This window comes from Lepidochelys olivacea (genome assembly GCF_965140295.1).
Source record: "Lepidochelys olivacea isolate rLepOli2 genome assembly, chromosome: 2".
In the NCBI taxonomy this organism is placed as follows: domain Eukaryota; kingdom Metazoa; phylum Chordata; order Testudines; family Cheloniidae; genus Lepidochelys; species Lepidochelys olivacea.
The window spans coordinates 158,894,967-158,912,493 of record NC_140412.1 but is presented as its reverse complement, the minus strand read 5'-3'; the positions used below and the strand labels follow the sequence as shown (position 1 = coordinate 158,912,493).

The following is a 17,527-nucleotide window of genomic DNA, read 5'->3' as shown; positions in this document are numbered from 1 at the left end:
TGCTTCTACTACAAACGACAACTTGAATTTGCAGAAGTTCTATTACAGAAAGGGGCTGATTCTCCCTTTCCTTGCACCGGTGTATAAATAGCATTACTCTGCTAAAGACAGCTGACTAACTTACACCAAGGGAAATCAGGAGTGAGAAGAAGACAGGTCTGAAAAGTTTAGAATTGGTCTTAGTTCTCAATTCAGTGCTGTAGCAGTTTCACACACAGGTAAATGCCAAAATGAGTTCTGAAAAACTTGGAAATAATCATAGTCCAAAATAGAAAGACCTCATGATGGCACTCCAGAAAGCATTAAGAATGAGAACACACCTGAAGACAATGCTTTTGAGAGAGGGAAACCGCACAGTGTATTCTGAAGGAAAGACTGAAGAATTAAAATGGCTTAACTTGGCTCTTATGTGCTCAAAATGAACAGCTTTGGCTCAGAAAGAAAGCTATAGCTTTTCACTTAATTACCTTTTTCTACAGTACAAAAATTCCTGGTATGAAAACAAGGTGTACTTATATTTCTGAAAGGCTTGGGAACACAACGGTTGCGAATAGGGTTCATTTATTGTGTAGTAATGAAAACCAAGAGATATGGCAAATGTGGGCAGCCCTTTTCTAGGACAAATACATGCAAGAACTGAAAAGTAACACCCTCTTCCAGCAGGCCACAGTGTACCCATCTGAACACAGAAGTATAGCATGGTTGAAAGATGATTCACTTTAACTGTAGGTAGCAGATATTTATCTATTGTCAAGTTCATTTCGATGTCCACTAGCCTGTTTTGGAGTTTGCCATGTTATTTTAATTATTTTTAATAAAGTATTGCAAGGATTGTAGGCCTTTCTCCAGGTGTCGCTATTATTCCAAGTACAGGAAAGCAGTGTGATCAATACTCTCTCCTACCAGCCTTTTATATCCTGTCACCAATAGAGCTTCCTGCACACCAGGGAACAAGAACTAGGATCCGTTACGTGGCAGTGTATCCCATGACTACAAAGACAACTGGGGTGGCTAGCTGGCACCTTTCTAGTTGTATAGGAAATCTCTCATACTTGTTGTCTTGAAAAGTCTGGGGTTACATAAGGCTATGCCTGTACTTAAATGCTACTGGGCACAGGTGCAGTGCTGCCATGTAGACACTTAACTACAGCGACAGGAGGAGTTCTCCCATCACTGTAGTAAATCCACCTCCCCAAGAGGCAGTAGCTAGTTCAACAGAAGAGTTTTACCATCAACTTAGAGCGGTCTACATGGGGGTAGGTCTCTCAGGGGTATGGGTTTTTCTCATCTCCGAGAGACGCAGCTATGCCGATGTAACTTTTCAGGGTAGACCAGCCCTTAGGCTTTTAATTGCAGAAGTTCTATTACAGAAAGGGGCTGATTCTCCCTTTCCTTGCACCGGTGTATAAATAGCATTACTCTGCTAAAGACAGCTGACTAACTTACACCAAGGGAAATCAGGAGTGAGAAGAAGACAGGTCTGAAAAGTTTAGAATTGGTCTTAGTTCTCAATTCAGTGCTGTAGCGGTTTCACACACAGGTAAATGCCAAAATGAGTTCTGAAAAACTTGGAAATAATCATAGTCCCCAAAATAGAAAGACCTCATGATGGCACTCCAGAAAGCATTAAGAATGAGAACACACCTGAAGACAATGCTTTTGAGAGAGGGAAACCGCACAGTGTATTCTGAAGGAAAGACTGAAGAATTAAAATCTGCATTAAAAGCTTTTTGACAGAATACACAGAAGAAATGAAAACAAATAACCCATTGCAAACTCAGCTCCTGGCAAACAAGGAGCTACTTCAAAGTTGCTCTTGGTGATGTGATCCTGCATGTTCACAAAACTGTACGAAAAGCAATGAGTAGTATAATCCCTTAAAAATATCAAACTAAAATAAGGCTGCAGGTGACGGTTGGGGAAAGCAGCTTCCTGATTTGAAACGATCCTGAGCATAGCATTAGAGGAAATGATAGATGTTGACTGCTTGTGTGGTCCAGGGACCATCCTGCTGCTGCTGCTGCAGGGGAGAATAGCCCACTGCAGGCAGAGGCAAAATGCCAGGCACACTTTCCTGCTCCTTTCAAAAAGTAGCAGCAAGCACTCCTGGTTAGCACATGTATCATAGTACCACATAGAAGCTTGGGTACTGTCCATGCCCCTCTGAGGCCAGGGTGTGCAAGTGGGCGTAGAAACTGGCTTGCCTTCTTAATGCCCTACAGAGTCAAAGGTAGAAATCCTGCAATGCTGCTGCATGCTACTAGTTCAGAATTCATAGCTGTATTTACAGATGTCACACAGAGATTTATGATAAGGTCCCTTTAGTGACCTATAGATATGTTAATGACTGAGGCCAACATGTACCTCTTCTCTATTAGCAAATTAAGAGCACAAATTAAGAAATATGTCTTTTAGTGAAAAAAATGACGTATTTTCAAGGATCCTGAGTTTAAGGAAGTTAGGATTGAAATACTGCTCTCCCCTCTCTTTTCCTTCTCTCTGATATACCAATACCACAATGTTTTTATTGCAGTGTATATGTTTCATTACACTGACAAGAGAACACGTCCTTTCATATAACCCTTCTTTCCCTCTACCCCCTCCTCCCCAACCCCTACCTTCTTTCCTGTTGATCAATACATCCAAATGAATGCAACTGGTTTTATTTGACTGTGCAATATTTTATGCATCTGGACACCCAGAATTTGAAAGATGGTGCATGTCACTTAAACAGTCATGTCAGTCTATAAATCGATTGGTGAGTTTTTTTTATAACACCTGTCATGGTAGTAATGAAGCACTGCATAAATGTACATTGAAATAAACACACCTTAATGACCCTCTTTCCAAGGGAGCACAGGCTGGCTGTGCACAGAGCATTACAAGCAATAACTTGCCAAAATAAGAAAGAGTGCTACAAACTAGTCCCACTTTTACAAAAATCCATCCGTCACTAATAATCATCTAGCATAGTCAATTTAAACAGATAACCATTGACTAAAAGTCTATCCCATACTCACCAACCATCTACTTCAACACAATAGCAATTCAGCAGCTGGAAACATCCATTTCCAATTGCTCCACCTGGACAGCGTTAAAAGTTGTATGTTCTGTTGCAAAGTGGAGGGAGGAAAGGAGGTGAGGTAATGAGAAGATGAAACCACGGCCAGTGGCTGCAAGGGTCACCATAACTGTACTGGTGGGGCGTTCATCCAAATAACCCCAAATTGCTTTTAAACAACCATTTTTTGATGAAATGATATTACAAATGGGGAAACTGAGACAGAGGGATGGCGTGCCGAGTCATTCGTCAAGTCAATGGGAGAGTTGGAGCTTACACCCAGCTCTCCTGACTCCCAGTCCCTTGATTTACCACTCCGCTAACTTCTCATAACTAAGGCCTAAGAAATTTACCCAACACTCCTTCCAGAACCACACATGCCTCTACTCCTCAGGTATCCATCACTTGGGCATGAATTCTGAGCCCCCCAGTTAATGTCCCTCTTACTACGCACTCCAGTCAATTCCTGCCATCCCCAACACATCGGGTAATGCTGGGCAGTGGTTTAAGTAGATTGAAACAAGGGATGGAGCTTGCACTGAACTAGCCAAGGAGGAGAAGAAGTGCAGCTTACTCAAGCCAGGGAGAGCAGGTGGGATTCTTCTGCTTTAACACAGTAGGGGGAGCTCTGTTCCCCCCCAATTTCCCCTTACTTTAACCCCTGATACTGGGCCATCCTACCAACAAGACAATTTATACTTCCCTCCACACAGTAAATAAGTGTGGGCAGCTTCCCGCTCAATAAATCAATGTATGTTGCCCCTCCCATCCCCCCAGAAGGAGTCCTCCACTGAAGTGATAGGAGGGCCCTCTCTCACACAGTCTCTGCTACAGTAAAGTGGTGCTGAGGTTTCCCTCCTGCTGGAAGGGACCTACAGACTAAGCCAGCCTGAAGACCAGTGGCAGCAGGCCCCTTTGTATGGGAGACCCAAATAAACACAAGCTCGCTGACAAGGCAGCTGTGTTGGGGGAGGCCACCCTGCCATCCCAGAAGAGAGCCTCATGTGTCGAGCCCTACATGCCATTCCAATATGGCTTGTATGGCCTTCAATCCAACAGCGACAGACAGCTCCTTCCTCCCACCCATCAGCCTCGGAGATGACACTGGAGCAGTCGCTCTGCTGACTTAGGTCTGGTCACAGAATTTTAAGTATTTCGTTTAAAGGGTATGATTTTTTTAATGATATAGTTACACCAGTGTGGATGCAGCTGTACCAGTATAATATTGCTGCGGGTGCAGTTAAACCAGGAGTATCAGTGCAGCTTATTCCCCTTCAGTCGCGTAGCTGGCGGGGAGCGAAGCAGCGGCTGCTCCCCCACCGAGCAGAAGTGGCGCCTTTCTAATTCTTTGGCGCCTTTTAAATTTTTACTCACCCGGCGGTGCTCCGCGTCTTCGGCGGCGGGTCAGGAGGCGCTCCGGGCCTTCTGCAGCACTTCGGTGTCGGGTCCTTCACTCGCTCCGGTCTTTGGCGTCATTGCAGTGGCGACGGGAGGTGGTTGTCCTTCAGTGCTGCCGAAGACCGGAGCAAGTGAAGGACTCGACGCCGAAGTGCTGCCGAAGACCCGGAGTGCCGCCGGGTGAGTACAAGCCGGTGGCACCTTTTTTTAAATCTCCTCTCCCCCTGTTTTCTCCACCTGGCTACGCCACTGATCCCCTTCCCATATGGGAATAGCCAGACTGATACAAAGCACCTTTATACCATCTAACTGTGTCCAAACTAGGGACTGTCACTGTACTATTTTAACTACATTGGTACAGTTAAAGTGAGACAACTTTTCTGCTAAAACAAGGCCTAAGGAAGACAGCACTGCATTGGTTTACAGCTGGTTTACATTTGGAAGATTTTCTTCCCAACCAATGCAGCGTGGCCAACTCCTGAGATTTTATGTGAGTCTCATGATGCTTGGTTTCAGAGTAGCAGCCGTGTTAGTCTGTATTCCCAAAAAGAAAAGGAGTACTTGTGACACCTTAGAGACAAACAAATTTCTTTGAGCATCAGCTTTCGTGAGCTACAGCTCACTTCATCGGATGCATTCAGTGGAAAATACAGTGGGGAGATTTATATACATAGAGAACATGAAACAATGGGTGTTACCATACACACTGTAACAAGAGTGATCACTTAAGGTGAGCTATTACCAGCAGGAGAGCGGGATGCGGGGGCGGGGAACCTTTTGTAGTGATGATCAAGGTGGGCCATTTCCAACAGTTGACAAGAATGTCTGAGGAACAGTGGGGGATGGAGCAGGGGAATAAACATGGGGAAATAGTTTTACTTTGTGGAATGACCCATCCACTCCCAGTCTCTATTCAAGCCTAAGTTAATTGTATCCAGTTTGCAAATTAATTCCAATTCAGCAGTCTCTCCTTGGAGTCTGTTTCTGAAGTTTTTTTGTTGAAGAATTGCCACTTTTAGGTCTGTAATCGAGTGACCAAAGAGATTGAAGTGTTCTCCAACTGGTTTTTGAATGTTATAATTCTTGACGTCTGATTTGTGTCCATTTATTCTTTTACGTAGAGACTGTCCAGTTTGACCAACGTACATGGCAGAGGGGCATTGCTGGCACATGATGGCATATATCACATTGGTAGATGTGCAGGTGAACGAGCCTCTGATAGTGTGGCTGATGTAATTAGGCCCTATAATGGTGTCCCCTGAATAGATATGTGGACACAGTTGGCAACAGGATTTGTTGCAAGGATAGGTTCCTGGGTTAGTGGTTTTGTTGTGTGGTGTGTGGTTGCTGGTAAGTATTTGCTTCAGGTTGGGGGGCTGTCTGTAAGCAAGGACTGGCCTATCTCCCAAGATCTGTGAGAGTGATGGGTTGTCCTTCAGGATAGGTTGTAGATTCTTGATGATGCGTTGGAGAGGTTTTAGTTGGGGGCTGAGGGTGATGGCTAGTGGCGTTCTGTTATTTTCTTTGTTGGGCCTGTCCTGTAGTAGGGGACTTCTGGGTACTCTTCTGGCTCTGTCAATCTGTTTCTTCACTTCAGCAGGTGGGTACTGTAGTTGTAAGAATGCTTGATAGAGATCTTGTAGGTGTTTGTCTCGGTCTGAGGGGTTGGAGCAAATGCGGTTGTATCGTAGAGCTTTGGCTGTAGACAATGGATCGTGCGGTGTGGATGAAAGCTGGAGGCATGTAGGTAGGAATAGCGGTCAGTAGGTTTCTGGTATAGGGTGGTGTTTATGTGACCATCGCTTATTAGCACCATAGTGTCCAGGAAGTGGATCTCTTGTGTGGACTGGTCCAGGCTGAGGTTGATGATGGGATGGAAATTGTTGAAATCATGGTGGAATTCCTCAAGGGCTTCTTTTCCATGGGTGGTTTCTCAAAGCCCCAGCTTCCAGAGTCAAGTGATTACACAAGAATCTCTCCTTTCATTTTTAAAATGTGTACAACTCTGAAAGTGCAGAAAAAACATGACCAAAGTACAACCTAAAGGCTCAGAAGCTAGCAGGCAAAAAGAACAATCCACTCCTTCAAAAACATTGTTTTAATTATGATTTTGAGGCCTGACTCATGATTTTTGAACACTTGGGGTTGGAATACTGCATAATGACTAGGTGTTTTTTTCCTTTGGTAAATGAACATGGAATTTGGTGGCACTCACTCAAGGAAATATTTCTGGGCCAGTGGATTTTTCAGGCCTTGTTTATAATCATCATAGTGTAACCAACCCGCTCTTGTCCACATGGCCTCAGCTTATAATGGCAGCAGTGAATAAAAATTGGATAGCATCAGTAGGTGTGGCAACCACAACACAACCCTGGAGGAAAGCAGTGTGGGCACTTCAACTGTTAGACCCACCTACTTCAAACCTGGCTGATGGCATTTGCCCTTCAAAAAGTTATCCAGTTGTCCTTCTCCTTGAGTGTTTTCTAAATATTCGGGCCTTAATTAAACATGTTTCCACTTGATGTCTTGCATTCCATCTTGGCTCCTCCTTGAGAGATCACAGTCTCAGTATTTATGACTTTACAATGCTTTTACCTTACAGACAACTGTAGTATCAAGTCACAGCTTTCACTGGGATGAACATTTTACAAGTAGGACTACAAAGTGATCTGAAATAGTAAAGAAACAGTTTAATAGATAACCATGACTTTGCTATTTGTGAAGATCATTTTTACTGAGTCTCCTTTAAATACAGAGCCTCTTGGTATCTCTAGAAAGAAAGAGAGTCCTGATGTAGCACAGTCTTTTGGTACACTGGTTTGCTTTCACAACAGCAAAGAGATGGGGAAAAGTCCACAGTTCTGAAAGAGGTAAAGGAATATTCAATACTCAAAGAATATTCCTCTGAGAAACTAAAGCCTAGCACTTCAGCATAGGATAGAAAGGAATTTCCAGAGATTACAGAAAAGCGAGGCAATCATTTACCAAGGCATCAGCAGCTCCTATTTCAGTGCAGGTGAAACTATGGTAGAAATAGGAGTAAAGAATGTTAATTTGAATCCAGACCATTCAATTAAATAACTTTTTATAGTGAAACCCACTGGCTTTTTTCATTCTTGGTTCCTTTGCCGTTTTGGTGACGTGAGTCTAAAGCATCAGATCCAAGGAACAGAAGCTAGAAACGCAAATACCCGCTTCCACTACTAAACAAATCTCAAACATAAATCAGTAGATGAACCCATGAAAGAAAAAACCCATGGATTCCTGTAACTCCACTTCTCAAAAGCAAGGCTACCAAAGTGATACCTGAAGAAAAGTTACCAAAGTTCTGTGGTTTGCAGCACTACTGTGCCAGAGACCTGTGGTCAAGACCTGCAGATTACTCTAAATAATAAATGGCATCAGCTCTGAAGATGGTAAATTTATGGTTCCAGTAATCCCAAAACTACAGTATTAAAAAAAGGATTCCATTGTTCCACAAAGGACACAACTCACTTTATATACTGGAACTGGAAAGTAACTCATGGCAGAGATTCTGTCTTAGGTACGCATGCTTGAATTGAATTCAGTTCAGAGCACTCCTTTAAATGCCATTGTTTCCTTATGTAATTCACACAAATTACTATTGTGCATTTGCTGTGTTATCTGTTGGATGTAATCTGAATCTTGTAGAGCTACACTGCCTTGATATCCTGCTCCTCACTGTAAATAATTAAGACTTGCAATTTGCAAGGCTGGTGTGTACAGAGGGAGGAGGAAAGTGGGGGAAAGGAAGGAGAATTGTTTTAGTGCATCCTCCTGAATGTATTAAATTAGTCAGATAGAAACAAAATGTGATCATGGGCATCCATTTACAGAATGTAAATTTAACACAGGTCTTGTGTACACAGTTCTTCAAACTGAAAACACTGACCTACACTGACACTGACTTACTCTTGGGTTCAGAAAGTTTGGTTCAAATACAGAACATGTCATGTCCAAAGATAATTCTTTAAATGCCAAAGGTTTATTACATGTAGGCCAAACCAACTACTCTAAATATCAATGCAAATAATTATTACTGTGTACAATGATAAAATAGTACAATAAACCGTGTGAAACTAGCAGTGACTTACCAAACTGAAGAAAAAAAATCCCAAGTTTAAGTATTTCTAGATAACCACGTGGCTATTGTTAGAGAGATGATATGGAGGAACCTGCCTGAGCGAAACCTCACTTATGGCCTCATTTACAGCAGAGATGAGCAACCCCAGGTCTTGTTAAGGTTAATGGGAGCTGCTGGGACTTATCACTTTTGGAGGGACCAATAGACCACCAGATTTGTTCCTCTTTAGCCTCTTCCCAGATTTTAGTGTTGGTTGGGAGATGGAAAAATTCAGCCCACGGGGAACAAAGTCACACCCTACCTGCTACAATGCAAACCATATTCCTTCTTAGCACTTTCACAGAGAGTGCTTTACCAAATGAATCAACCTCTGGACTGACATGGCTGTGACAATGGCTATACTGTATCTTTCCCCCTTGCAGCCTCTGGCAGTATCCTCTTCACAGGAGTCTCTCTCCTCCTTTTTAACCTACACACCCCAAACAATAAAATGGTTCTGCTAACATGTCCTCCTTTTTTATTTTTCAGCATTTCTTCCTGATGAGAACACTTCACAGAGAAGGAAGAGAATGGCCATCACAGTTATTCTCTTGTATTTGTTTGTTTTGTTTTGGTTTTTTTATAATTTACTAAATCACTTGAGTTAACTAATTCACTAGTGTCACTAAAACTAATAGTCTCTATGCCACAATGCCAAGAAGAGAAACTTGGAGTAAAAAGTTTTTTTGTTTTGACTGTTTACATTGATGGGGGGAGTAATGTCTCCTGTGACCAAGAAATTGCCTTGGGGCGTTAAACTGGAGTTAGAGCTGTTGGACTCTTGCATTTTACAGCTTCTTCCCTAACCCACCTCTTGACATATTTGAAATTCTCCACAGGAACACAGGTGTTAACAGTTTTAACTGCTCTGTCTAAGAATACCTTCCTCTGCATTTTTCCCACCACTCACGGTAGATCTAGACAACATGATAGTAAAAACATCAGTGGTTGGTCCATTTTGCTAGTACTGGAAGAGCTGCAACACACTGGGAGATCTCTCTAAACTCCCCCATGTAGACAGGACCTAAGTGTTTACAGGACTGGGGCATTAAGTAGGGAAGCTAAGAAGATGGGGTAATCAAACTTGATAAAGATTTCCTTCATAAGTTCCCCTCCCTATTTTTAACAGAATTCTAGACTCCAAGTTAACTTGGAATTTTTTTACATGCATAATAATTAAAGATGTAGTTTAAGGTAAAATGGGTTCCATTGGCAGAAGCTGGTTGAATTCAGACTACAGGGCCCTAGTGGAAATTTGCCTGAAACAAAGTTACAGTTATACCCACAGCTCAAGCTCTGCTGGAGATAGAGTTGGCTGACACATCCAAAAAATTGGACGCAGCCAGTTGGGAAGGGCATGGGAGCAGAGCATCTGAGAGATGCATTGATTTGACAACACATCACCCAGGCAGCCTTCTCCAGTGGGCTCCTATGAATGAATCCCCAAGGGAGGGCTGTGTAGGCCAGGAGGTGAATCTACATCTTGGATGTAGCTACCTCTGTGAATGAACTTTTGCATATTCTGGGATGAATTAAGTTTCTAATATAGAGTTAAAATAGCATGTAGATGATGTGATGCTCCTATAGGGACAAGAGTGAAGCTTGACCAGAGGTATAAACCTCTGCTTCCCCGCAGCTCCCCACAACTCTTTGTAGGGTCTCAGAAAAGACATCTTTAAAACACTGGTGTTACTTTAGTACAGTGAAATAATGATGAAGAACCCATGCTCCCCTCACAAAGACACCTCTTTTCCTTACTCCTCCTCGGCTGATAGATGCTGAATGTCCCAGGCTCAGACAGCAGGTCGACTATGACTGTGACGATGGCTAATGCTGTATCTTGTCCCCAGAGGGAGCTTGCTTTAATGGAATTTTTTCCCTCTACAGTGAGCTACCAAACTCTTTCAAATGACAGTGATTCAAAAATGTTGGAAGCAAAGTATTTTTTCTGAATTTCACTTAGGCACCAAACCATCCAGAGCACTAGCTGAAAGCAAAGCCCCAAGGTGCTGGGGAAGGGAATGTGGTGGTGAGTTTTCTCCCGCTCTGCGCCTGTTGCCATTGGGCGAGACTGAGGTCAGCTCTACACTAGAAAATTTTTGCTGGTATAGAAATGTCTGTTAGGGATATGATTTTTGGGCAACATTTCTATACCAGCAAAAGCCTTAGTGTAGACGTGGTTACACTGGCATAAGAGTGCTCTCACTGGTCAGTAGCTTATTTTGCTCAGGGAACCAGTATAAGTATACCAGCAAAAGCACTTTTTTGCTGGTATAAGATGCATTGATGCTGGGAGGGTTTGCCGATATAGCAATACTGGCAAACCTTTTCTCGTGTAGACCTGGCCTGAGAAGGCCTGCAAATTGGAACATCAGTGTGCAAGATTGCAGAGGTGAAAGTGGTAACTTGTCTTGTTTGTGGTTAAGGTAAACCATGCAATCAACTGCATTGTCATTGGCTATGTCTTCATCGCAAAAAAGGTAAGGGGATTTTTACTATGGGATTTTTACTGCAGGATAACTAACGTACATTAGTGATCCCACTGTCAAATTCTAGTGAAGATGAGGCATTGTAGTTTTTACCTTGAAGTAAACCATGGGCGGGAGAATAGAATTGACCTCATCTAGCATGGTAAAAACTACCAAACCTTGTCTCCACTAGGATTTTACTGCAAGTTCGCTAATGCACGTTAGTTATCCTGCAGTAAAAACATACCTTTCTTTGGTGGTGATGACATAACAGTCTCTGTTAGAGTGGCAGCAGAAAAGAAATTGGCAATACAATCTCTGCATTGAAACAAAGAAATTTGCTTCCATTTTTCTCCGGAGCTTATTGTCTCTTCCCTGTACTCACTCCCTTGGATGAGTTTTTGGTCTCTTTCCTACTTCTGGCTTTTTTGTAATATTCTTTTCTCCCATTGTGTGTCTTCTGTTCTCATTCCCTACCCTTTAAAGGGGTGGAGAAGATTGTGTGCTTATTTTGTTTCTTTATGATATCAAAGAGACCTGGAAGGTGTGTTTAAAAAAAAAACCCACAGTGAGTGTCCATTCTTGTCTTTCACTTTAAGCCTGGCCTACACTTAAACATTTTTCAGACAAAACTATGTCAATTAAGGGTATGAAAAAAATCACACACCTACTCAGCATAACTCAGGAATCCTAATGTAGAAGCTGTTATGCAGACTAAGAAGTCCTTTCGCTGAGATAAGCTGCATCACCATTAGGAGGGCTTGCCAGCATAGCTATAACAGCAAACCCTTTCTAGTCTAGTATATAAAATCTCCCCACTATATTTCCCACTGAATGCATCCGATGAAGTGAGCTGTAGCTCACGAAAGCTTATGCTCTAATAAATTTGTTAGTCTCTAAGGTGCCACAAGTCCTCCTGTTCTTTTTGCGGATACAGGCTAACACGGCTGCTACTCTGAAACCTTTCTAGGCTAGACATGGTCCTACTCATGTGTTTCACTTCTCACATATAAAGAGTTTATTGGCCTCCCTGCCGAAGGATATTGATAAGGGAGCCTTTCATGAGAAGAAATAAATCCCATAGGCCAAAGGATAACACTGTGTATCCTAGAACAGGTAACAGGAACCTTTTAAAGGAATAGAACCCAATCTCATTAAGTTTGATATATGAGATAGCACACTCAGCTGCGTCACATTGTTCCCACCTGACTGTCCCCAGCCACTACCAATCCAAGGAAAAATGTGTGCAGCGTGGGAAACAGTGAAGGAGGCCAGACAAGTGCTGACACTGTCCCCATACCTGCCATCGTACCAACTTGGGCAGGAGGGAGAAGTATCCCTGATGCAGAAAAAAAGAAAAGAAAAGAAAAGAAAATGGGAAAGTGGATCCTTCCCAGAAAACTGCAATACCACATGCAATTTTCTGCATTTTTGAAGAGTACCCCATTTCAGATAGAAAAACTGTAATCAATTATATATGTAAGCTTACTTGGTAATACTCTGAAAGTTCTTCACTAGAGTAACGTGTCAGTGGCACATTATGTTCTGCAAACAAATATGAATCACAATGGCCAGGTCCTAAATGCACTCACATGCTTGCCCATTAGATGCACAAAATACATATAAAGCCAGTGTCACTACTGGTGGGGAAAATAAAACTGATGGTTACTTCCACCTGCGAAGAGAGACTTAGCTTACTTGCCCACCTTCCATTCATTAACTTCCAATAATCCTCATCCTACAAAATCATGTCATTTGATTATATTTATATATAGATACAAAAGGATTTAATCCTCACCATACCTGCAGATCTCATCAGAAGAGTAACTATGGAGTCACTAGCAGCACCTTAATAAAATCAAACGTATTGGTGCATATTTTAGAGCAATATTTTGGCATCAGATAGTTGATCAAGCAATTTAAAAAATATTTTATGGGACAGATTCTCTGCTGTGCTTTCTACTGGGTACAGCAGATGGGACTGTTAAGGATCCCCCTTGCTCTGCCCAGCCCCAGCCCCAAACTGGTTAGATTTCAGAGTAGCAGCCGTGTTAGTCTGTATTCGCAAAAAGAAAAGGAGGACTTGTGGCACCTTAGAGACTAACCAATTTCTTTGAGCATCAGCTTTCGTGAGCTACAGCTCACTTCATTGGATGCATTCAGTGGAAAATACAGTGGGGAGATTTTATATACACAGAGAACATGAAACAATGGGTGTTACCATACACACTGTAACAAGAGTGATCACTTAAGGTGAGCTATTACCAGCAGGAGAGCGGGGTGCGGGGTGGGGGGGGAACCTTTTGTAGTGATAATCAAGGTGGGCCATTTCCAGCAGTTGACAAGAATGTCTGAGAAACAGTGGGGGTGGAGCAGGGGAATAAACATGGGGAAATAGTTTTACTTTGTGGAATGACCCATCCATTCCCAGTCTCTATTCAAGCCTAAGTTAATTGTATCCAGTTTGCAAATTAATTCCAATGCATCAGTCTCTCCTTGGAGTCTGTTTTTGAAGTTTTTTTGTTGAAGAACTGCAACTTTTAGGTCTGTAATCGAGTGACCAAAGAGATTGAAGTGTTCTCCGACTGGTTTTTGAATGTTATAATTCTTGATGTTTGATTTGTGTCCATTTATTCTTTTACGTAGAGACTGTCCAGTTTGACCAACGTACATGGCAGAGGGGCATTGCTGGCACATGATGGCATATATCACATTGGTAGATGTGCAGGTGAACGAGCCTCTGATAGTGTGGCTGATGTAATTAGGCCCTATAATGGTGTCCCCTGAATAGATATGTGGACACAGTTGGCAACAGGATTTGTTGCAAGGATAGGTTCCTGGGTTAGTGGTTCTGTTGTGTGGTGTGTGGTTAGAGCAGCTCCTAGGGACCATCCGCCATCTAGGGATTGCTGGAGCACATTTTACTCCAGCCACTTCTACTCACCCCCAAAATGCCTCTCCCATCTTCTGCCATGGGCACTGCACCAGGGGCCACAGGGAGGGAGGTATAAGAGCCAGCTCCATGTCTGCTCAAGAATCCACCATTCGGCGGTATCCTTAGCCAGGATGCTGAGGTTAATCTCACTGCTACCTTGGCACTACAAAAGAAGCAGAGCAAGACAGAAAGTCTGCCGCTTGCATTTCGTCTTCTTCCTCTTTCTTTCTATGGCCTACCCACGGGAGTTCCCCCTTAGTCTTTTTCTTCCATTCCCCTCCTTAAATCCTGCTCAACAACATTCATTTCCTTTTTACCTCCCTTTTTCCAGCATCCCATTTAGTCAGCGCTGCAGCTGATCTGACTGAAACAAACTTCACCTTGAATGGTCTGTTAGAATATGGGCTAACTGCTTATGCTAAACAATCTGTTCCACACTGCGTTTAGCTGTCACACTCTTGAGTACCTTTTCCAGACCTGAAGGAGAGCTCTGTGTGGCTCCAACGCTTGTCTCTCTCACCAGCAGAAATTGGGCCAATAAAAGATATTACCTCACCCACTTTGTCTCTCTGAAAAAAAAACTTACTCCTGTCTGCAGATCAGACACCCTGGCTCTGTCTGCACCAGTCAGCAGTGGTCACGTCTGCATTTCATTCATCTGATTGGTGGCTGGTGGGAGCAGCTAAGCCAGCTCAAGACGTGCTACTTGTGCTTTACAGTATGCAGTTATTGCTCAGTGCCCCTCCAGAGACCGCCTCAAGTGAAACACAGTTACAAAAACAAGCAGAGAGGAGAAGGGAAGTATCTGGGGTCACTGTCCACCACCAATGGTCACTGAATCTGTGTAGCAATGAAGAGAGCTCCAATCATTTAAAAACTGAGCCAGATGCAGTTCCTGAATTATTTGCCTCTGCCTTAAAATGATACTGGAAAAAATCCAAGGACACCAAAGACTTAGTGGACACCATTATGCAGCACAACACCATCTACTCAGGACTTCAGGGTGAAGGCTGAAATAGAACTCATCATGCTTCAAAAGTAAAGGAGAATCCCCACTAGCTGTTAGCTGTATAGTGCTTATGACACAGAGCTGTACAGCACTGATTCCATTCAGTAGAGAGCAGCGGTACACATACACAGAAGCCAGTTCATAACAACACAAACCACAAACCCTAAAATACTTTACTAGGAGAGTACCCCGAAAAGGAGGCTCAAATTGGCAACAGGTGTATTTTTGTAATTTCTGAATTTATCTGCTGACAATAGCGCTACTCTTTTGCCTATACCTCTTTCTCCAATCACCGATTTTGTTTTTTCAGAGTCAAAAAGTATCCAAGGCTACTGAATAACAGTCACTGCGCAGTTTTTATGTCTCTTCAAATTGATATAACTTGTCAATGAAAGTCAACCAAATCAAAACTCTACGTTTTACAGGTAATTTAGGTATCTTGTTCATCAAGAGATTACACTTTCAAAGTACATTTTCTTGATAGGTTTCATAACTTTATTCTCACAGAGATCTTAAGTTTACGTATACGTTTTCAGGAAGATGAAGCCCCAAACTTAAGTTTTGTTTTAAAAAGTTATACTGAAACTGGCATTCATATCCTTCATTCATTTTTAAAATATTAATGGAAACAATTTTGTTTGGATTTAAATACTGTTTACAACCCAAACACTGCTGCATTGTGAGAATGTATCCCCAACCAAAAAGTGAAAGAGACTCGTCTGTTTACAATTTCCAATCTGAGCGACCTGCAAACTACATTGAAAGTGAACAATGAATTAAATTAGTAAACATCTTTAAATTTTAATAATCTAAAGTATTATTAATTATTACTATTAACAACACAAGTAAGGAAATTCATCTGTGAAATGTGATGGCCCTTCAGTCGGCCAATAGCACTTGCATTCGGTTTCTTTTTGGAGGTGAATCACCCATGTAAGATGTTTAACATTACAGCAAAATTCCAGATCCAGTTTGTGGTACATTGGCCTTCACAGATAATAGCATCAACCTATTAACATCAATTTCGGCTAACCAGTAAGCAAACAAAACCAAACAAAACAAACAAAAAACCACTTGAAAACAAACAAAAAAAACCCCACTAGCAAACAAACATAAAATTGCTTGGACCTTAGTAATAATAATATGGAAAGAGAAACTCTTGCACTTTTAGAAATGTCACATGGATCAGAAAAACAATAGCTCTTGGTTAGTTAAAACATACAAATTGACCCATATTTCACATAGGCTAAACGGTTAAACTTTTGCATTCTCCTGCAGGTAACACCATACTGAATAACAAGAGCAGAGGATACTAATGCTCCAGATAAGTGGGTTGGCAGTATTTGTTTGAAGTTTCATTAATATAACATTGCTGCCAGTTATAAGGGGTGGAAGGTATATCAGAAGCAAGTGCAGTCGTTTTATAGACAACCAAATTTGATTTCCTGTTCCGCACTTGGTTTAGTTTTATAACACTTTCCCCGGGACCAATGACAATAAGAGTGCGTTCATAAAGCATCAGATACAAACGCTATGGTCCCAGCCAATGAGAATGCACTCGTGAGTCATACACGGGTATAGCCAAAACCCCACTGCTGAACGCTGGGGACGGCACGCTTCAGAAACGAAGCTGGCAAAGAATCCAGTAAAACAGCCCCCCCGTGTATAGAAAAGGGAACAGTGCAGGCGATAACGAGCCTCTTTTACTTAAAGTGGGGGAGATCAGCCAGGGCAGATGGACACAGGGCTCTGGACTCACCGATTTTGGCCAGACTGGCCACAAGTATCCAGAGCGCGATGATGTAGGGCTCCTGCACATGCCCCCATTTGAAAGCGACGATCTGAAAGGACTGAGGTCCGCTGACAGCTGTGTGGTCCCCCGAGCTCTTCTCCTGTGCCCGGGCTGCGGGAAGAGCCAGAAGCCCCTCGGCTAAGGGCACCTGTCTCATCTCCAAGCTCATCCGCCCAGCGCCCCGAACTGCCCAGGCTGGGAGCGCCAGGCGCTCGGCAATGCCTGTGCCCCGCGGTCCCTGCCCCTGGCTCAGCGCCTGCAGGCGCCGCGATCCCCCTGCCCACGCGCGGGCAGCTGCTGCCTCCCCGCTGGGGGCCGGCAGGGGTCGGGACGGGCCAGGCGCCGCGCGCGGTGCACCCGGGCAGATGCTGCAGCTCGGGTCCCGCTGCCCGCCGGCGGCTGCCTTTATGGGGCTGTCCCCGAGCCGCCAGAGGCGGAGCTACGAGCCCGCGGAGGAGGCTGCTGCGGACGGCGGAGCCGGGCTGCTGCCGGGGATCTCTGCCGAGCCGGGACTCTGGGCAGCGCTGAGCACGTCGGGCCTGAGCCTGGGGGCTGGCGGCAGCTGCGCGCCAGGGATGCGGGCACTGGGTCCTGGGTGGGCTGGAGTGACTGGAACTTGGAGCCGGAGCAGCGGGGGCGGGCAAGAGACCAGGGAGCCCCCGCGCTCCGGGGACATAATCTTGTCCCCTGAAGAGCTTGGGGGCGGGGGAGGGATCGTTC

The 17,527-nt window shown here is 43.6% G+C and overlaps 1 protein-coding gene across 2 annotated transcripts in view; it reads right to left on the bottom strand.

The window, feature by feature from the left end:
- Positions 1–17,006, bottom strand: part of SLC9A3 (solute carrier family 9 member A3) — a gene marked incomplete at its 3' end in the record, with an annotated part of 73,169 nt that extends 56,163 nt beyond the window's left edge. For both annotated transcript variants that reach the window (XM_084622030.1, XM_084622029.1), the window contains exon 1: positions 16,775–17,006. In XM_084622030.1, coding sequence (XP_084478156.1) covers positions 16,775–16,976 — 202 coding nt within the window. In that variant the 5' untranslated portion in view covers positions 16,977–17,006. The remainder of the gene's footprint in view (positions 1–16,774) is intronic.
- Positions 17,007–17,527: the final 521 nt, after the last annotated feature.